A 22,544-nucleotide genomic window follows, 5' to 3' on the forward strand; every position below is an offset into this window, starting at 1 on the left:
GATGTTGCCAATTTACCCCCTTTATCCCCTGGGATTTAAGAGGTTAAGGGGATGTGAAACAGGTTGACTCTCCAGTGAGGGAACTCCAACACAAGTTCAATAAGAGATTGAATAAAATATTTAAAAAAATTGGCAATTAGACTCCCTTAACAGTTAACATATAAGACTAGCTTTTAATAGGGAGAAGTATCAGAAAAGAGAAAGACAAGTGTCAGAGGAAGTGATATTTAGGTGGAGTCCAATCAGCTGATATTGGCTGACTGCAGATTGGCAAATTGGCTAGAAGTGCTCACTTCAAGCTGTGAATGACAGGATGTTTGTGAAGCAGCAATAAAGATGAAAGCGTGGGAGAAATCTTCTTTATTGAATTCACGCTTAGAGCTATTTTTTTTTAATATCAGAAGCACATTGGTTGTCTACTGTGGTGGGTTAATGGCACCCAGTACAATTTATGGTCTGGTCAGTGTTGAATGCTCCTCTATTTTACAGCTTGTGACTCGCCTATAATTGCCACAGAGATGATAGGCTACAGTGCAGGACATGGCAATAGTAACTACATTGTCCAGAAGTGACAAGTAGTGTGGATCTTGTGTCTCAAAACCTGAGGGCCCATGTCCTTCCCCAGAGAGAAACTGGCGGTTATTATTAAATGATGTATCTTACTGAATAGAGGGAATTGCAGATGAATGGAAGTGGCGCATGAGCTTGCTCGGGACTGTTTGTCCCATGGCTGGTAGCCTTTTCTTTCTCCTTCCCACATATGTTCTTCAGCAGAGGACCATGATGTCACATGGCAGTCACAGGTCTCTTTGAGGTGCTTGTGCGTGCGTGTGTGGTATGAGAAACATAGTGGCAATATTGTGAATCAGCATGTGAACAGAATGGATTGTAGTTTCATTGTGGTTTTCATTTTCTTGTGTTTTATTTTTCTGTAAAGATATTTTTGGGGCTTTTTGCCTTCATTGATAGATATACAGCAGGTTGACAGTTAACGGGGGGGAGAGACGGGGGCAAAGACATGCAGTAAAGGTCGCCGGGATCAGGACTCAAACCCGTGACAGGCTGCCAGAACGGTCCACCAGCCCAGGTGCCCGGACCACTAGGCCGGCCCCGGGCCAGATGTGTTTTAATACTGTTGTAATCATCCACTATGAATGAGAGATGAAGGACTTCGCAGTCCCTCCCCCTTTCAGAACAACGAGTGGCCCAGGAAATGATTTTCCATTCATGTTCTCCATAGGCTTTTCCTAAAGTATTTATTTAAAGACGGTTACGCCGCGGACAAAGCCTACTCGGATCGTGACAAATCATGACAATGAACACAATGTTTTGGGCCGATCAAATAATTTATAAGAAGAAAAACAACAAAAAAATGGTTGTAACCTGCCGTTTTTTTCTACTTTCTAATGATTTGTTTGGCCCAAAACATTGTGTTTATTGTCATGATTTGTCACTATCCGAGTTGGCTTTGTCCGCGGCGTAAACGTCTTTAAATAAATACTTTCTGAAAAGTCTATGAGGAAAATGAACGGCGATTTATTTTCCGGGTCTCTCGAGGGGGCGGGACTGCGACACTCTATAGGGGAACTGAGGAAGTGTGTGTGTGTGCGTGTGTGTGTGTGTGTGTGTGTGTGTGTGTGTGTGTGTGTGTGTGACTGTGCGTGCGTGCGTGTGGTGTATTGTCGATGAGGAACAATGACAGAGAAGTGTACAAGGCAGGCTAATTTTCTGTGTTCTCCCATCACACCCTCCTGACACGCAAGCAGTTTCATGGCAGAAGAGCAAGTAACATGTATGTTACAAAAGGAGCTAATTAGAAAAGTGTTGAATTCACATTTAACATTAATGTTTGTTTAAATGCACATGCCAAGCATCCCTATTCTGGGGTAAAAAAGGAAGGTGCCTATAGACCCCGACTAGGGTAACCCTAGTAGTAGTAGGGGTGGTTAAAGTTTCTTAGTTAAATTAATATTTGACTGTGTCTCGGACCCTGCAGACACACAAGGGCTGATATATTAATGTAAGCATTCAAAAAGTATTTTGTGGTTCTATCTACAAAGCAGGGCTGATACATTTGACGCCTAAACGACAGCTAGTCCTTCCTTGGGTTCAGTGTCAGCTTTATGTTTTTCTATTTCTTTGTAACAACACTAGATGCCCGAAGAAGGTCTGATGACCGAAATGTTGAAAGTCAAGAATGTTAGTTATGTTGTTTCAGACAGATGCTAGGTTTGATGTTTACCTGCTAGCTAGCTCTGGTCCATAGCCTTACTGCTTCTGATTCTGCCCTGCAGTAAGGCTATGCTACTTTCGCTTTTAAATCTCACATGGAACTGAGGAACTCAGACCAGCCTCTCCTCTTTAGCGTAAATAAAAAGAACGTTTTTGCTACTCACCAAAACAAAGGCGGGTTGTGTCATTAGAAAGCCTACTTTCCTTAGTGGGAGCACTAAGTTGCATAGCCTTACTGCAGGGCAGAATCAGAAGCAAGTTAATCACTGTTGCATGTAAACAGTGAATCATGATGCCAAGACTACTTTGGCTTGAGTTGGAGATCATGGAAGTGATCAGGATATGTTTAGATTTTATACAAGACATTTAGTGGTGAGGTTTGATAAATCTCTTGTGCATGCACACACAGACCTATGAACAGGGCACTATACTCTAACTAAGACAGATATACTCACACTAGTAAAATCTTCAGTGTTGCTTTATGCACTTGTAACTCTGAGAGTGTACAAATGTAACCAAATGGAAATCGAGCAAACCCAAACCCCACCTCATACCTCAGCGTCATAGCCTGGAATTAGCACAGTAATCCAGAACAGCATTTAGCACTGTTCTCCCGCTAGATATCAGAGGGCTTAGTCAACCTGTACAACCCTTCTTTCCTTTCCCTCCCTCCCTCTTCTCTTCCCAGTTCTTCCCACCTCTCATCTGCCCGCACCCACCACTTCCTTTTTTTCCTCGTTCCTATTTTCACCATTGACCTCTTGCTCTGTTTCTCTCTTTCAGGCCAGCCAACTCTGGTGGCCTGCTACGCTCCGTCTGTTCCCTAAGAGGAATCCTGCATGTCAATGACTTCCTCCTACAAACCAGGGATTTAGCAGTCGAGTTCAACTGTGTTGACTCAACCTTGTTAAGTAACCGTGACTTTGACCGCAAACTCCCGCTGACACAGCCGACCCCCCCCCCCCCCCCCCCCCCGTGTGTGCATGTATCTGTATGTGAGTCGAGAGCCGTATGAGTGACTGCGGGTGCGCGATGTTACACACCGGCATTCCAAAGCACGCTATTCCTGTGTGTGTGAGATTTTGCATGTTTAGAGTGTTGTGTATATCAAACAGTGTGGACATACAGTGCATGTAGACTTCTGCTCATGTCAGATGATTAATTTTGGTTAGATGAAAGAAAAAAACGGAGTCCTGGGGAGACGCCATATACGCCTCTGAACTTCTGTGGTGTGAACACTTCCTGGTTCGATGGAACCTGCTTTGAAAGAGGAACTAGGACACAGAGAAAATGTCTAAATTAGCCTGCCCCGTTTCCAGCTAATCAATATTATGAATACAATACTAACAAATACATTGTGGTGTTATTTTGTGTGAACTCAACTGCTTCCGTTCCTCCCAACAGGACTCCACAGTATACGAGAAAGAAAAAGATATCATCGCTATCGTAAGTGCTCCGATATTTTGAACCTTTCTTTCTACCTTTGTTTCACTTTCCAGCATTACCAGGAATACTATGTACTGTAAGTTAGCAGCTGGCACTATGTCGTAGTGACAGGATGACTATAAACTGGTTATTCCAGCTGTGAATTCACAATAAGAGACCATAATATATCTTATCTTTCAGTAAAGCCTGTTGTTTTGTTTTGCAGTGTCGTCAGCTGGTGGCGGTGTGTGATGAGATTTTGAAGTCTAGCCCTGACGCTATCCTTACCCATACTGCTCAGCTGGAGAGTGTTGACCTGGTGCCTACATCACCTGGAGAGCAGTTGGTAATCAAGCTCTCTTGCTCTTAATTTTGTCCAGTCTTATATTGTTGCTATCGGGTTGAAACCTTGTATGTTCAAAATCGTTCGTTTTTTATTATTATTTAAAAGAATATAATACAATTATAATAATAGTGAAAATAGCCAATCTACAAGTTCACAATATACAAGCTTGTAGATCTGTTATTTTCACTACTTATGTGCGACACTATGGATGACAGGCGACTGGCGCTCAGCACAATTTGGGCAAATATGGAGATTTCAGATTTATATCTGTGGACAACACACTGCATAATTTCTTATAGGCTATTTTATTTTTGGATATGTGGATGTGGACAAAGTGTGGACATACGTAGTGATGTGCACGGGTAGCGCGTGAGTGTGACGCATACGCTTGGCATCGCGGAATCGCGGCTCCTAGAAAGTGATGGTCATTTTCGTTGTGTCATGTTGCTTGTTGTAGGGAGTAATGTGGGGGTCTTGGCGGCGTGTTGTTGCTGGTGGTGGCCGGCATGGGTCCTTATTAGTGTAGTACTACGTGTTGTTTGTCGATGCGTACTGCGTGACTGTTGACTAAGTGGTGGAGTGTCCGGCACAGTCAGCAGCCAGAAGGGGGAGGGGGCAAAGTGCTCTGGCGTGGATGCGGGCTGCAAAGTGGTGACGTCACAGCAAACAGGCTGGTGGTGTGGCGCAAGAATGTGTTTTTCATAGAAATGGTTTATTGTACTGTAAATACGACAGTTGCATGGATGCAAAGTAGTGTGTTATGTCTGGACAGGCATACTGTTGTAGTGGTGTTGTGCATGGTGAGATGTGTGCAAACGGTGTGGTTTGGTAGGAGAAGGCGAGCAAAGGCGAGCGGATAAACGGCTTTCAATTAGTGTGGCAAGATTGTTGTTTTTTTCCATTTGCTGAAAAGCGATGGTTTTGAACATACGAGGTTTCCGTCTCTCTGTCTCCATTGTTGGCTCCACACCATCTCATTCTGCACCTCTGTCTCACCAATTCCACACTCATACCCTCCTATTCTTCCTTATCATTTGATATCCTACTATCCATTTCTCACCTGCATCACTGTCATCATTCCGTCCCCCCCTCACCACCTCTCTGTCATTCTTCAAGGCCCTCGTGTGCCAGTTTCTCGGCTCTAGTAATGCTGTGATTTTTCTCGCCTTTCTCGTAGTTTCTCACCATCTTTATCTAGTCGCTCTGGATTAAGAGCGTCTGCTAAATGCCTAAATTGTAAATTGTAAATTGTATCTAAAGAAAAGGGTATTTGTAGTGATCCCTGTGGGCGAAATGACTTCTCTAGCAGTGGTCCCATCCTATTAGGAGCAGTGTGGGCCCCTTGGGCCGCATGTTGAGTAATTAGGGGTTCCGTTTCTTGCTCAAGGGGCACCTTGACACAACGCCTGGAGGAGCCGTGGATTGAACCTGGAGCCTTTCAGACACCCAAAAGGCCATTCTACCTCCTGAGCCACTTTCGCCCATTAGTCTCGCATTTCCTCTTTTCTCTCCCTGCTTATTCTCTTGGTTTATGTCAGTGACTCAGACCTGAACATAAAGTACTGGGAACAACCCTTACTTCCACATCTCTCCTTTCTTCCACATCTCTTCTGTTCACTTTTCTTTCCATTCTTTTTTATCCCACAATTTTGCAACCCATTTTTTCACCCAGTGTCAATTATCTAATGTAATCCTGGGCGCTACACTTCCTCTGTCAACTTGGGGGGACAGCAGACTGACCTCATGCTTTCTTCTATGCATGTGGAGTCCAAGCTGCCTCTTTTCACCTGACAGGGGAAAGTTTCCCCTGTTTCCCAGGGGAAAGTTTCCCCTGTCAGGCAGTGTTGTTTTTGTCGACTAAGACTAAGACTAAAGACTAAGTCGACTAAGGTTTTTGACATTTTGTCGACTAAGACTAGACTAACAAAAAATAATTTCAGAAGACTAAATGGGACTAAAGACTAAATGTGCGTTTTCAAAAGACTAAGACTAAGACTAAATCATAAGACTAAGACTAATGAACATTGTATTTTCAATTTTGAGTGCCCCCCCCAGTGTCCACCCAGTGTCTTCCCCAAGTGCCCCCCCCCCCCCGTGCCTCCCTAGACAGTGTACCCCCCAAGTGCCCCCCCAGTGTCCCTCACTGGCCCCCAGTGCCTCCCCAGACAGTGGGGGCCCCCAGTTCCCCCCCCCCCCAGTGCCTCCCCAGACAGTGCCCCCCCAAGTGCCTCCCCAGACAGTGCCTCCCCAGACTGTGCCCCCCCAGTGCGTCCCCAGACAGTGCCCCCCCAAGTGCCTCCCCAGACAGTGCCTCCCCAGACTGTGCCCCCCCAGTGCCTCCCCAGACAGTGCCCCCCCAGTATCCCCCAGTGCCTCCCCAGACAGTGCCCCCCCAGCATCCCCCCAGTGCCTCCCCAGACAGTGCCCCCCCAGTATCCCCCAGTGCCTCCCCAGACAGTGCCCCCCCAGTATCCCCCAGTGCCTCCCCAGACAGTGCCCCCCTAGTATCCCCCAGTGCCTCCCCAGACAGTGCCCCCCTAGTATCCCCCAGTGCCTCCCCAGACAGTGCCCCCCTAGTATCCCCCAGTGCCTCCCCAGACAGTGCCCCCCCAGTATCCCCCAGTGCCTCCCCAGACAGTGCCCCCCCAGTATCCCCCAGTGCCTCCCCAGACAGTGCCCCCCTAGTATCCCCCAGTGCCTCCCCAGACAGTGCCCCCCTAGTATCCCCCAGTGCCTCCCCAGACAGTGCCCCCCTAGTATCCCCCAGTGCCTCCCCAGACAGTGCCCCCCTAGTATCCCCCAGTGCCTCCCCAGACAGTGCCCCCCCAGCATCCCCCCAATGCCTCCCCAGACAGTGCCCCCCAAAGTGCCCCCCCTTAGAAAAAGACTAAGACTAAAAAAGCAAGACTAAGACTAAAAGACTAAGACTAAACCACTAAGTCTAAGACTAAGACTAAAAGACTAAGACTAGACTAAGACTAAATTATTTTGATATTTCGTCGACTAAGACTAGACTAAACAAAAAAGAATTTCAGAAGACTAAATGGGACTAAAGACTAAATGTGTCTTATTCAAAAGACTAAGACTAAGACTAAATCTAAATATTCTGAAAAAAACAACACTGCTGTCAGGGGAAACTTCCCTGTTCCTTCCATGTAGCGTGTGGAAGGAACATGTTATTCCGACCAGTTCCTTTCCCCTCCATCAGGCTGGCCAGGGGGAGGTAGTTTAGAGACCAGGATTACTGCATGTTTTTGTGAGGGTACCTACCCTAGGGGACACGGGGAGAACATGCAAACTCCACACAGAAAGGCCCTTTCGCCAACCCCGCCTCATGTATGGGCACTGATGACACGGAGGAGAGAACACGCCTCCAGCACCCACAGCATCCCCAGCGGGAATCGAACCCAGGACCTTCTAGCTGTGAGGCGACAACACTACAGACTGTGCCACCGTTCCTTTTTTGTAGTTTTGATTTATTTACCTTGAAGTCGTTTTGCCACGAGCACTTTTAATGTCCTCATTGCCCCCTCCATTGTACCGACTAGAATAGGATCTACAAGGTTAGATTATTAATAACAGTGTTATTGCCTGGGCTGTGTTCTGTCAGGGGAACGGTATGATCTCATAGCATCAGGGAGGCTCTGGACAGGCTTCCTTACTAATTATGTGTCATTATTACAGTACCTGCACTCCCAGAGACACATTATGTAGCCTCGCTTCAGCACCTTCCTTCCCTTTGTGCCAACCATCATCATATAGACAGAGCTGTGTGCGTGTCACGTGTGTGTGCTTGTGTATCTGTGGGACTGTGGGTGTGGGTGGGTGATGGAGTGATCTTTTTTAGTTCAAATAAATTGTTATTTTAGAGTTTAATTATTGATTATAAATTTAATCTGCAAAATGCTTTGCCAACAGCATGCAGTGAATCATTGATACAGTAGTAATGTGCTTTTTGATAAAAACAGGGTGTCAAGCCTGATTTATATTTGATTGTGCACTGCCACCAAATATAGATCTACAAACTTACAACATGTCACACAGTCACAGTGCTGGTATAGATGGGGAAATCTAGCTCTGGTCCATAGCCCTAATGCACTTTGCTGCCATTGCATTAAGGCTATGGGACCGATCTCTTCCTGGCTCGCATGAAACGCAGACAAGCCTCTCCTCTGTTACGAAAATAAAAACATTTCAATACAAAGGCGGCTTGTGTAATTAGAAAAACTACTTTCCTTAGTGGACGCACTCTGAGCCCCCCACGTATAAAATGCACTTTTTGGTCAGAAAGGGATTTTTATTCAACGGAACAAAAATCTTGTCTATGAGATTTTCTCTTGGCAATGTCGGCCGCAGTGGAGTAACTAAAAGCATTTTATACGTGTGGTGGGGGGCTCAGAGTGCGTCCACTAAGGAAAGTAGTCTTTCTAATTACACAAGCCCCCTTTGTATTGGTGAGTAGGTGAAACATTATTTTTATTAACAGAGGAGAGGCTGGTCTGCATTTTATGCGAGCCAGGAAGAGAACGGTCCCATAGCCTTAATGCAACAGCAGCAAAGGACATTAGGGCTATGGACCAGAGCTAGGGGAAATCCTTTGTTTTACGTTCTGTATATTTTCATTATTAAACAAAAATATAAAGCTATTGGATTCAATCTCTTATTCTGTCTTACTGACCTCCACCATCTCTTTTTTTCCTCCCCGTTTGTCTCTCTCTTTCTCTCTCCTTTGTTCAGGGTATAGAGATAACTTCAACAGGCTCTAGTAACCACTATGTTACTGGAACAGCTGCCCAGGTCAGTGTCTCACTCCAAGGTCCTTCATTGACTGCCCTTCAGCAATGTCAGGTTAACAAGCAACATGTCTTAACGAGAGTCCGAGACCCTAGAGGAGCACAGTGTGCTGCAATGTTGTCATTTTCAGAGTCGATCAGACCTAAAGGTTAAACTCAGCTGAGTCATTCTTCTTTCACGGGGCCTTTGCCACATTTTAGAACAAGGATTACATCTTCAATTGAATTATCTGGCACTCAAGTCAGGTGCATTGAGCCACCTACATGTTTCCAGTTCTATAGTCTGTGTAGTCCTACTCTAGTATGGTTAATTGATCCAGTTTAGAGTTTGCTTATCAACAGGTTACATTTTAAAATTGATTTAAGTTAGCTGATTGATTATAGTCATTAGTCAGTGGTGGATTCCATTTGATTCCATTGACTTTTAGGCAGACCAAATGCCAAGACTGAAGAGAGAGCCAAATATTCTAGCAATGACTTTGGACGTGTGCAAGTGTGTGTTACAAGCATAGAGGAGTGTTTATCTAATAGAGTATGGAGAGCTTGTAAAAGTAGTGCTGGAGCAGCTCTCCTGTGGGACAGAGATGTTATTTTTCCATGATGTCACCATCAGAATACCCCAGACTCCCCTGCTACTTACATTACTGCTGACTGCTAATGAGATACAGAGTGAGAGAGACATGTGGATACAGATGAAATGGAGATAAAAGGATGAAATATGATTTTAACAAATGTGCTTTACTACCAGGACCAGCTTTCAGTTTTAATTGTAATCTCTGTCTGGAAGAGGCCTATCTCCATTTACCTCTACAGACTATGTTCCAGTAGATACCTGCATCTTAGAGAAAAACACCATAGCTCTACATCTGTGTCAAAATATACAATCAACTGAATTTAAACAAAGTCAGGTCTTATAGTAGAGACATGAGTAATCCATCTAAACCAGTTAACTGTGAAGACTTCAACTTGACCTCTAAAGCTGAATGTAATTCTCTCCATAATAAATATACTATAGATTAAATCAATCCATTCATTTATAGTTGGTATAACATTTGTAAGACACTTTTTTGTTAAGGCTTTTTTGGATGCCACCAGCAATACCCTCAGTAGATACTGCCCTTCCAGATCTGCAAGATGCATGGTTTTAAAATAAAAAGGAATGTCAACACCAAAAACTGCTTCCAGGACACTGTGGACACGAAAATGGTTCGCCAATGTTTCCCCACAGAGACAGTGATTGATTTTCAAGCTTAACAGCACATCATGTTGCATTGCTAGCTGTGCCATATTATTTATAGCCAGGCTTCATAGGTTCATGAGATCTGGGTCTTATACTGGTCTTATATTCATTATTCATGGTCTTATCTTGCTCACATCTCTCTGCCTAGCTATTCTACTATGCAGTCATACTTTGATTTGTTCTATCCAAAACCAAAAACACCAACACTGGTCACAATATTGCTAACTTAATTACTGATACAAAATGTGTGGTTCGCTCAGCCCAGCCTCTCAGTTGATTTCCCATCTACTACCACTATTATCCCCAAAAACACTATCTTTGTATGTTGCTAAAATTAAGAGTAGCAGCTAAATCCCTAAATTGCAAATGTGATGCCATGGGACAGTGGAAAGCAATAGCCATAGTCTAGTCTAGCCTGTGTTGTTTGGAGCTCTAAATCATGTCCTTTGCTCTTCTATTCTTTGACAGTCTCCAGCTGACTTCTGTGAGAAGATCCTAGCTGGAGATGAAGTTATTCAAGTCAATGACCAGATAGTGGTGAGTGTCCTTGGATACGTGTTTGTCATCACACTATACAGTATGCATGCTTCTTTCATTTTCCTTGTGCTATTCTCTGTCATAATGTTGAAAATACCTTAAAATCAGTTTACTGTAAGATATAAATTGGTTTTTTACTTAGTAATTACAGTTTCTGATGAAAACAAATCTAAAATCTACAAGCCTGATCACATTGTGAGCTTGACCTAACAGGTCTTAAGTGGATAACCATCATGCACTTTCACACATCAGGTGGGCTGGAGCAGAGATAACCTGGTGAAGAAACTGTTGGAGAACCCCAGGGGAGTGACTCTTGTCTTAAAAAAGGTCCCCGGGTCCCTCAAGCGCAGAGACACAGTCCAACAGCCCTCCTCTACACAGGTACACGTCCTCTAACAACCTGACCAATGCATTTATTTAGCACTTTACATAGATTGTGTATTACATTCACCCATTCACACACCGATGGCGGTGGACACCATGCAAGGCACCAACCTGCACATAAGGAGCAATTTCGGGTTCAGAGTCTTGCTCAAGGACACCGTTTTCTGATCCGGCCGTTCTACCGGCCACTCTACCCCTCAGCCACTGCCGCATATTTATTAACATGTTAATCCGTTGCCATTCTTAAGCTTGACACTGAACCGCTAATTGCTAATCTATAGCCATAAATATAGTGAACTGACTATCTATTATTCACTGCTGTTGTGTGCATTGTAGTGCAAGGAGCTACTGGCCTCCATTACCAGGAAGTCTCCTCATACGCTGAGATGCTGTCAAAGGCTATCACTATGGCAACTGTGTTTTTGTCTTTGAACTATACAAATAGGATGTGCAGTATACACACACAAGCACATACTATGTTCACATAATAAGTATTTCTCTACCCTTTGTGACCATAACCTTGAAAATGCCAAAGTTTGTCGATCCCTTGGGGTAAAGTAACACAGATTTCTGATTTCTTAGAAGGAAGAGCAGGAGGAAGAGAAGAGGGAGGAAGAGAGGAGGGAAGAAGAGGAGGAGGAGGAGCACGAGGGGGAGGTGCAAGAAGACGAAGAGGACAGTGAACAGGAAGAAGAGGAGGAGGAGGAGGAAGAAGAAGAGGAGGAAGAGGAGGAGCAGAATCAAAGACACTCCATATTTGAGAGGGTTGCAGGAATTGCAGCTTCAGTCAGGTCCTTGTCTTTCAGGTGAGAGGATCGTCCACACATTATATATATATATATATACACAGTGTATATATACATATACATATACATATATATATATATACTCTATAGCGCACCATGAGCTACTGTAACATATTCTGGGGACCCTGTGGCCGTGCATGCATGCACATGTTAAACAGCTTGAATGTGGGAAAAGTGAGAGTCTGCACATGGTAATGATCATTGCCCGTGTGCAACTTCAGATCAATTACTGAGAAGAAAAACCTGGCGAAACAGAATGATAGGATATATATAATTAATATTACCGGTAATATATGCCCAGGCTGTGGCGTAACCGTCTGGGCACCCCGACTGGTAATCCAGTCGCAGTGTGCCGCGGGTTCGACTCCCAAGCCCGACACGGCCTTTACTGCATGTCTTCCCCCATCTCTCTCCCGTTTCCTGTCAGCCTACTGCTGTCTGTCCCTTCAAAAAACCAATAAAAAGGCGTAAGCCGCAAAAAAAATCTTAAAAAAAAAAATATATATATATAATATATTATATTAATATAATATTACACACACACACGAAGAGATGTACTGTAAGCATTTGCTGACATGGCAATGTACTTACTGTACCTGTATTGAAATTCAGTTATCTACTGTAACACTTGTGTGTCTGCCTCAAGCAGACACATGTATTCCTCACTGAAACACCCACCTTTAATTCTCAGGAGAATTTTCAAGGAGAAAAGTTTCCTCTTCCAGCAAACCTCTCTGACCTGTGTTGTTAATCTGCCACAGGCCAGTGAGTTTGTGATGAGGTCAAATTGCTATTGCCACTGAGGCCATAACACCCACACCCACCACCCATGACTGCACTGAAACAAACCAAATGAGCAGAGAAACAGACAGAGACACAGAGAGACAGAAAAGGACAGTGGTGGAAGTAGTATTCATATATTTTTTAGTACAATAAAAAGAATACTCAGGTACAAGTAAATGCCTGTATTCAAAATATACTTTACTTTACTTAGTACTTGAACCCTTCACAATTTGTCAAACTCATGTCGTGTCACAATGCGTTGTGTTGTGTGTGAGCTTGTATACTGAACTTCAGCTATTTCTGAGCAATTTAATGTAAATCTATGTTTTGTAATAATAATCATCTAAACCTGCAAACTAACTAGTAACTAAAGGTTTTTAAATCATTGTAGTGGACACAAAATTACAATACAGTATGTGCCACTTTGATGTAGTGGAGTAAAAGTATAACGTGTCAAAAAGTGGTTAGAAGTAAAATATACAGCACATGAATAAGTGTGAGAGAGAGAGAGAGAGAGAGAGAGAGAGAGAGAGAGAGAGAGAGAGAGAGAAAATGGGGGGGGGGGGGGGGGTAGGGTGGGAGCCAGATAGACAGAGATGAAGAGATAGGTAATTGGGATGGAAAACCAGAAGGAGACAAAACAGAGAAACAGGAGAAGGGCGGGGAGAAAGGAGTGTGAGAGACAGAGAGGGAGTGGAAGGAGCAATGAAGGGAAGCAGAGCGAATGAAGACAGGCAGTAAATAATCCTGTCCTAACCTCATGCTCCACAACTCCAGCATTCCTCTGAGAGACTTGAGAGAAGCTGTATGAGACTACAGGCTGTTTAGAGACATATTTCATCCTGGCAGGATTCGCAGGAATGGTGTTTTATCTTTTTGCAACCTAGTAGCCGATAACACCGATAACACGCAGCTGGATGGGTACTTGTAATGTTCATGAGCATTTCATGGAACAAGGCCAGTCGTGGGATGTGCTGGTATAAAAAAGGCATAACGGTATGCCCTTTCCATGACAGCCTTTCTGTTTAATAAACACTGAATAAAAACTAGCTCAGTTGGTAGAGGAGTCACCTTTGGACCACATGTCTGTCCGGGCACTATTAATGAAGCGCACGAGTAGCACGGCTAGGGTAACAAGTAGTGGGAGGCAGCTGATGGTAAGTCTAACACATTGAAAATTGAATAGACACTTGTTCTCGGCCGATACCGACAATAAGCCAACTCCGACCTGCTTACTACTACTTAGTACTTAATGAACATAAAGTAGTTACTAGTTAGGAATGAACAACATTTCTTAGCTTGGAAAATACCCAAACCAAACAGTAGAGTTGTGAGCAGTTGTTATTAATTGTGATATTTTATTCTTCTCCTTGTGCATGTCATCCAGGAAGGCCATTCACGGACCAGCAGTAACTACTCCACAGCCTATGGGACAGGAGGAGTCAGAACTGTCCTCTGATAGAGGATTGGATGGAAGTCTGACCATCACTTCACATCACGACCAACAGGGGGGGCTATCACCTCTGTCAGGTATAGGAGAGAACCATGCATAGAGTCATTATGGTAGAGTCCACAGCTAAGATCAAACTGCCCACAGATCATAATGATCTGTAGTATCAGCTACCACCATGCAGCCTGGTATCAGAAATATGATCAAATAAACCACAGCTTCAGCCTACACCTTTTTAGTCAAAAGTCAGTCATCAAGTATTATTTCGTTTTACTGACTGCATATGCGTGTAAATTATATCTGTTTATTTCGTCGTTATTGAATTTAAGGATCGAAAAAAGAAATACTTATATTCTGTCGCTGTCGGGAGGAAACGACCTAACTCCATTTGTGAGGGTTTTTTGGAGTTTCTTTTTTCATCAATGCTATTTGAACACCCTTATGTCAATGAAAAGTATTAAAAGGCGCTTCGGAAAAAACCTTTTAACTCCATTGGACCCTGAAACTGTCTGCTAAAGCAGCTAACTCCACCGCCTCTCCCCCTCTCATGCAAGTAATTGACAATTATATAACTCACAATACCAACTTTGATGAGGCAGTATTTTATGGTTTAAAAGATATACGGTTTTCTTCATTTCCTTAAAAATGAAAATTTTGGAGTTATGTGGTTTCTCCCCAGAGATTTGCAAATAGATGGTATTAGTGTGTGTCCATTTGATGGTTTTGCCACATACAGCATGACAATACAATGGCAGAAATGATTAGTACATTAATGTGCCCACCCATCTGGTTCTTCAAGTAGGTTAAAACTATGTAAATGCTATTTGACCCAGGTCGACTAAGCTTGTGGGGTTGTGTGACTGTGTCTGTTGTTAACCTTTGTGAATGTCTTTAGGGGAGTCTGGGGGCATGGAACATTTAAGGCTCTCACCTAGACTCAGGAGAGACAGATCATTGTCACCCAGAACTTCCAGAAGCCATTTCCCTGCATTAACGCCCAGAAGTCCTCGGAGTCCCAGAAGTCCATTCCTTGGGGATGAGGGACTTGCAAGAGCTAGCGTCAGTTCCTGTCCTGAAATGATTGGACAAAGGGTGGTAAGAGCAAATTGGTTACCATAGTCACATTTCTTAATGTTATTGTTGATGAACACTCCAAAAGCAGGACATGAATTATCTCTTCATTTCAGGAAATTAAAGAACCCCAAAAGATGTCTACAAAAGGTAAGATAAGATGTTTGCTGTGTTCATATTCAAGGAGACATCTTCCTCGATGCCTCTCCAACATCACTCACTGGAAGCATGTCTCCATTGACTCTCCCAGGCATGACGACGGCTCTGAGTAGACGGCGCGTGTCGTGCCGTGAGCTCGGTCGTCCTGACTGTGACGGCTGGCTGTGGAAGAAGAGGAAGGAGAGCAGTGTCTTCATTGCCCAGAAGTGGCAGCGCTTCTGGTTTGTCCTCAAAGGCCCTTCTCTCTACTGGTACACCAGCCAACAGGTAGGTACACAGGGACACATTCATAGTAATTATTCAGCTCCATTCATATTAATGTTCTATCGCTCCCTGCTCCAATTTTGGGTCGTGGGGGTGACGCCCTATAGCAGGGGTTCTCAACGGACATACAGTATGAGGTTTCCATCTGACTGTAACGATAATAAAAGCCTGATAGTGCAGTCAACCCTTTGGTTATTTCTTCATGCAGATCGCTAAAGAATAGATTTGATTAATAATTTAATGTGAATGTTTTTTAATAAAGAATAATTTAAACCTCAGAAAACTGTAGCATGTCAACCGTTTTGGTCCTGTACCTCCCCATTCTTTTATAGTGGTGTCTTCGAAGGTTAACTATCACTTTTCTTTGTTCCAAAATGTAGCTTCTCATTTGGGATTTATGGAGAGCTCACAAATAAGCTCTGAGCAATTTCAAAACATTATTGCGAGTTGTTCTTTCATACCAGAGTGTACATGGGGGAATTGAAATGATTGTTCTTTATCGAATGTGTAGTCAGCATTTACACAAAGGGCTACAAGTAGCACATTGATCAGCAGCAATATCAGAGTATTAATGTGGGCATCCAGTACACAGTAAAATCCTTAACTCCAAAGAGTGTGCAGATGGCCTTCACTGTGTATGCACCAAAGATATTTTGTCACAGGCTGATAAATAATGCTTTATTATAGTGCAGCTATTTCTTGTCATTGGCTTTAGTCACTGCATTATGTTTAGGGCTCATACAGTACATAGTCTGGATTTTCGGTGGTTAGGTGACCACCGAACTACAACATGACGTCACAAGCCGCGGTGAAGAGCAAACCACCGCCACCGCTCCAGCCCTTCTCTCTGTTTTTACTCACCACCGCTCAACGTTATTTCAGCTCCGGTGGTCAGCTCACCACCGGAGCGGTGGTCACCTCACCACCGAAAATCCAGACTATGAATAGGCCTTTAGACTTCCTATATGAATTACTGATGTGTTTGTGTCCACAGGAGGAGAAGGCAGAAGGTCTGGTACAGATAGCCAGCTACAGCATAGAGAGCGCTGGAGAGCACAAGAGGAAATAGTAAGACACATACATGATCTTGGTGTTACAATATTGAATTTGTTGTTCAGGAATTTGAACATTTGGCAAAAACAAACATTTCGGAAAAATAGGTCATCTACAAACGTGTGTTGCGATACGTAGTAGTGACACGCGGTAAAGGCCGTCGGGAGTCGAACCCGCGGCACACTGCCAGACTGGATTACCAGCCACGGTGCCCAGACGGCTACGCCAGCCGCCCGGGGCAACACATTTTCATTACTTAATTAATAAATAACCATTATCACCGCGGCAGCACGGGTGGCGGCCGGGTCTTTTACCTTGTAATTTTCTCCTGGCTCGCTAGTCGCCATACTTCCTTCTTCACCAAATAAATAAATAAAACTTTAATATTAATTTTTATGGGTGTGTGCGTTTAGTCCACTTTCAGCAGTAACAAGCTGCTATTCTGTATAGAACCGGGGAGTCGGGGTGACTAGGGCGGTGGTGAGACCGGCCATGTTGTATGGTTTAGAGCAGTGATTCCCAACCTGTGTGCCGCGGCACTATAGTGTGCCGTTTGAAATGGCCAGGTGTGCCGTTTGATTTGAACAAAAGTAGCCTCGGAAACCCAGACGTTTGTATTTCCAGAAAGAAAAGTAACCCTGCCCCGATAGAAATAGATACTGGGCTGCATGCGGTTGTTGTTGCCCATCCCCACCAGACGAGTGAGACGACACAAGAGAGAAGCAGAGTAGCCAGGTGCCAGGTCCATCATGTTTCATAATAACGTTCGCTGTTGTCATACCGTAAATTTTGTTGATCATGCGTGACGTGATGAAAGCAATTGTATTCGCATTGGTAGGTCAGGAAATAAAATATAAAAAAAAAAATTGTTAAAAAGGTTGGGAAACACTGGTTTAGAGACAGTCGCACTGAGGAAAAGACAGGAAGCAAAGCTGGAGGTAGCAGATACTAAAATGTTGAGGTTCTCTCTGGGAGTAACAAGGATGGATAGGATCAGGAATGAGTACATCAGATGGACAGCGCATGTCATATGTTTTGGAGATAAAGCCAGAGAGGCCAAACTGAGATGGTTTGGGTACAGACGAGGGATAGTGAGTATATCGGTAGAAGGATGTTGAGGTTGGAACTGTGCCAGGCAGGAGGCCTAGAGGAAGACCAAAGAGAAGATTTATGGATGTAGTGAAAGAGGACATGAAGTTAGTTGGTGTGAGAGAAGAGGAGGCGGAGGACAGGATGAGATGGAGGCTGATCATTGTGGCGACCCTTGAAGGAAAAGAAGAAGATACAGCCGTTTTTTTTATTTATTATTAATTGAATTTGCTACTGCCCGTCTGCTGCTATGAAGGCTTCTGGTCCTGGCTGAAATGAGCTAAGGCCTGAGCTCCTCGCACCATGCTGTGCTCTAATTGGCTAGAAACAGCTTCTAAAAGCTGAAAGCTAAAGACTACAACGATCTACTCGCTCACACCATTACGAGCTTGTAGTACTTATTTTTGTATACAGAAAAAAAGTACACAGGGTTAAATGGATAAGACTGTCTGTCACATATTAGGTTTATCATGAACCATTACAATCACAAAGTTAGAACTGTAGTTTAAAAGTAGTCAGTAAAAAACGATGGACATTTTCTAAAATGGACCAGGAAGCAGGCTTGCAGACAAACAAAGATTGTAATTGGATCCAGGCCAGGACAACAAAAATGTACAACTGAAGAGTACTCAAAAATCCATCAGAGCAAATTAAAAGAGAAGCACAATGTCAACCTCTCCCCATGGCAACCAAAAATCCTACTGAGCTGTTTCCCTTATATACTCATGCAGTCAACACCCTTCCATTTCTAATCAACCAACCACAGTGCAATAGCAATCTTGCACCCCATGTTCTAATCAATCGGCTAACAGGATTAACATGCACCTCTCAATTAGATCTTCAGGCACCAATCACCCAGCTACACAGCCTGCTCGCCCATAAGGCGAACTTCCTGTGCAGATAAACATGAGATTCCAGTCACAATGGAATGTGCACCTTCTGTGTGACTGGGAAATGGGAATGTACAAGTGACAAGCATAACACGCGTTTAAATATGAATGTGTATACTGCTGAACTTAAACAAATTAGTCTTCTAGTTGTTAGTGCATAAATGGACACATCATTAAATGACTAACACTAACAGCCATATTGCAAAAAGAAGAAATGTGTTACTGCTTTTTCCAACCTAGAAAAACCTTGTTTCCACTTCAATTAAAAAACTATTGTCTTATAAAGGCACCAGTTGATTAATGATGACGTTACAAATTTGTTCCACTGTTCATAGCATACCATTATGAAAGACGTGATGTGCATGTGTTTTTGTCTAGCTGATTGATGCGTTAACAAATTAGGTTTTCCAGTATGGTACAGCCAAAACTAATAAAGGTTTTTTTTAAATCCGAGATTCAGTGCTTTGATTATAGTATTTAGTTTGTAGTTTAATTACTATGGTACTTTGAAATACTAATGGATGTGTTGTACTCATTATTTTCTGTCTTTCTCCTACCAGTGTGTTCAAAATGTTTCATGACAGATTCCAGACTTTCTTCTTTGCTACCGACAATGTCACCGACATGGGCAAGTAAGTGTGGGAGAGGACCGAAAGCCAACATCCCCCTCTCTGTCTTTCTTTCCCCTCGCCTTTGTCAACTTGTCATCTCCCCCCCCCCCCCCCCCATCTTTCTCTCAAAACATATTCAATAATTTAAGGCCTGATTCCCCATGCATATAAAGCAGATTGTGTTTGAGACACCTTCATTAATTTCCTAAGAGGGATTAAGGCCTGATGGTTTATTAGGCTAAAGATTGAAATCCCTCACCCCCAATTGGGGTACTTATTCATTAGTGATAGAATTAATGTCAGCACTGCTGCAGACACTGCCAATATTAATCTTTATCAAAGACAAGTCTGCACTGCCCCCTAGAGATGACTTCACCGTACTACAGTTGCAAGTGTGTGTGTGTGTGTGTGTGTGTGTGTGTGTGTGTGTGTGTGTGTGAGGGGGGAGGGGGGGGGGGGTCCTGCCTCAGGGTCAAGTCCTGTTTTAATGCGACCAGAAAATGGTCTGCTTTGATTTAGATCAGTGGTTCCCAAATCTTTCAGGGTGACACCCAAAAAGAGATTAGACGTTTGCTTGGGACCCATACTATTGAAAATAGCAGATGTTGTCAGCTTGTAAATCAGCTATTTTCACTAGGCCTAATTATTTGTATTTATGGAATTCCTTAAAATGTGTTTGTTTTTAAAATGTAAACATTATTTTAAAGGAATATATTAAATGTAGGAAAAGGAAATGGTATTTTTATTCGAGTCGTGATCCATAAAAATGGGTCCCGACCCAGTGTTTGGGAACCAGTGCTTTAAGTTTAGAATGATGTGAGGAAATTTAAAGGTATGAATAATAAGAATCCATTCATGTCCAAGGCAATGGTTTACAAGCTCCATATTCATGTCCAAGGCAATGGTTTACAAGCTCCATATTCATGTCCAAGGCAATGGTTTACAAGCTCCATATTCATGTCCAAGGCAATGGTTTACAAGCTCCATATTCATGTCCAAGGCAATGGTTTACAAGCTCCATATTCATGTCCAAGGCAATGGTTTACAAGCTCCATATTCATGTCCAAGTCAATGGTTTACAAGCTCCATATTCATGTCCAAGGCAATGGTTTACAAGCTCCATATTCATGTCCAAGTCAATGGTTTACAAGCTCCATATTCATGTCCAAGGCAATGGTTTACAAGCTCCATATTCATGTCCAAGGCAATGGTTTACAAGCTCCATATTCATGTCCAAGTCAATGGTTTACAAGCTCCATAATCATGTCCAAGTCAATGGTTTACAAGCTCCATATTCATGTCCAAGGCAATGGTTTACAACAAGCTCCATATTCATGTCCAAGGCAATGGTTTACAAGCTCCATAATCATGTCCAAGGCAATGGTTTACAAGCTCCATAATCATGTCCAAGGCAATGGTTTACAAGCTCCATATTCATGTCCAAGGCAATGGTTTACAAGCTCCATATTCATGTCCAAGGCAATGGTTTACAAGCTCCATATTCATGTCCAAGGCAATGGTTTACAAGCTCCATAATCATGTCCAAGGCAATGGTTTACAAGCTCCATATTCATGTCCAAGGCAATGGTTTACAAGCTCCATAATCATGTCCAAGGCAATGGTTTACAAGCTCCATAATCATGTCCAAGGCAATGGTTTACAAGCTCCATATTCATGTCCACGGCAATGGTTTACAAGCTCCATATTCATGTCCAAGGCAATGGCTTACATACAAGCTGAATAATAATAATCCATTCATGTGCAACCCATGGCAATAGTTTACAAACTGCGCTGACATTCAGCAGAATGCAAGCATCCAGCCTCCACACATGTGCATAAACACATGTCAGCTGACACTAGCGTTTTCTCGCTGTCGGGCAGAAACCTATCTCCTTTTTTAGTTTTTCCATCAAGTGAATGCCCTACTTCGTCATACTAGTGTCGCATAAAAGTAGAAAAAATAGCCGATCTACCAGCTCACAACGCGTTATATTTATTTAAATAATAAACAAAATCATAACGACGTTGGAATGATTGGATCCATTGGGAACACTTTTTGTCCCGAAAAGTAACAGTTTTGGACATACAAGGTTTCCACCCAACACTTGCTAAGAATGTGTGCGTCCATTGTGTCAATTCAAGGATGAACTGCAGAGTGATCAATGTAATGAATGTCTAAATTATTCAACATGTAAACAATGTGCGTACTGTATATCTAGTCTGAATTAATTGTGTTCTCTATGGCCTTTGTTGTGTGCAAGATACCTTCCGGTCTATTCTATTCTGACTAAATGTGTTTTTCACCTGACACCATCGGGTTACATTAATGTGTTTGTCAATGCTGTGTTATGCAGATGGGTCAGCAGTCTGCTTACAGCCATTCAGAAGAACAAGAAATTCCACAAAGACCCACCTGACAGTGAGGAGGGTAAGAATACATTCTCCTTTCATTGAATTGAATCCTTGTTTCTTGCATAATAGCAGGTTAAATATTTGGCGAACACTTTTATTCAAGCAACTTTATGATGCATGTTTTTGCGAACCAGCTCTAGCCTCTGTCCGTTCAGCTATAAACAAGAAGTTGGCTACACCTGCTGCTGCTGCATTTATGTTGATTTAACCACTTAAGTCGTATATACTTTCAGTGAAGTGAGACACACTGAGATGCACTATGAGCTTGTAGATCTGCTGTTTTTGCCATTAAAAAAAATGTCAAAACCTTAAAAAAAACAAAAACACGTTAAAACAATTTAATCTATAAAAGACATGCCTAAAATAGGGCCACCAGTTTTAAATTGGTTAATAGATATTCACCTTTTTGTTTGTGAACAGAATGCTACAGTGAGACAGATTCAGAAGATGAGGGGTCGCAATCACCACGCAGGGTGAACAAGGTCTGTACGCAGATAAAGGTTACACACATGCACACACATGCACGGCTTGCACACACACACACACACACACACACACGATTGTAATCTCTGTTCATGTGTGTGTGCTGTACCTCAGAAAGTGCAGCCCAACACTTTGCCAAGACCGAAGAAGAAGAAGAAGCTGCATTCCCCGACTCCTGCAACAGGTGGCAGCAAAGGACCAGGTACATGGAGGCGCACTCTCATTTTCATTCATTTGTTTCTGTTTGTTTCTGTTTCTGTTGGGCAGAAACCTTTTTGTGGGTTTTTTTCCCCACCGAGTGATTCAGAAAACTATTTTAAATAGTTTTGCACAGGGCCCTCGCAGCTTGCAGGGCTGCGAGGGCGTGTGACTCCCATTGGAAATGCATTGCGAGCTTGCAGTCGAAACACAGCCGAAAGCCGTACAACACAAATGTTGTGTCAAACCATGTGACTCCCATTGGAAATGCATTGGGGCAAGATGTATCACACCCTTTGTATACATCTAGCATGCATC

General features: G+C 43.2%; 1 protein-coding gene across 2 annotated transcripts in view; it reads left to right on the top strand.

Moving 5' to 3' along the window:
- cnksr1 (connector enhancer of kinase suppressor of Ras 1) overlaps positions 1-22,544 on the top strand; it is a 38,905-nt gene that overhangs the window by 13,476 nt on the left and 2,885 nt on the right. For both annotated transcript variants that reach the window (XM_080783923.1, XM_080783924.1), the window contains 15 exons: positions 3,637-3,678; positions 3,884-4,003; positions 8,741-8,800; positions 10,505-10,573; positions 10,826-10,954; positions 11,540-11,763; positions 13,934-14,076; positions 14,892-15,091; positions 15,184-15,217; positions 15,318-15,493; positions 16,485-16,558; positions 19,083-19,154; positions 21,488-21,561; positions 21,966-22,027; positions 22,143-22,230. In XM_080783923.1, the coding sequence (XP_080640049.1) occupies positions 3,637-3,678; positions 3,884-4,003; positions 8,741-8,800; positions 10,505-10,573; positions 10,826-10,954; positions 11,540-11,763; positions 13,934-14,076; positions 14,892-15,091; positions 15,184-15,217; positions 15,318-15,493; positions 16,485-16,558; positions 19,083-19,154; positions 21,488-21,561; positions 21,966-22,027; positions 22,143-22,230 (1,567 nt within the window). The remainder of the gene's footprint in view (positions 1-3,636; positions 3,679-3,883; positions 4,004-8,740; positions 8,801-10,504; positions 10,574-10,825; positions 10,955-11,539; positions 11,764-13,933; positions 14,077-14,891; positions 15,092-15,183; positions 15,218-15,317; positions 15,494-16,484; positions 16,559-19,082; positions 19,155-21,487; positions 21,562-21,965; positions 22,028-22,142; positions 22,231-22,544) is intronic.

This window comes from Protomyctophum bolini, assembly GCF_963924005.1.
Source record: "Protomyctophum bolini genome assembly, chromosome: 15".
NCBI classification, from domain to species: Eukaryota; Metazoa; Chordata; class Actinopteri; order Myctophiformes; family Myctophidae; genus Protomyctophum; species Protomyctophum bolini.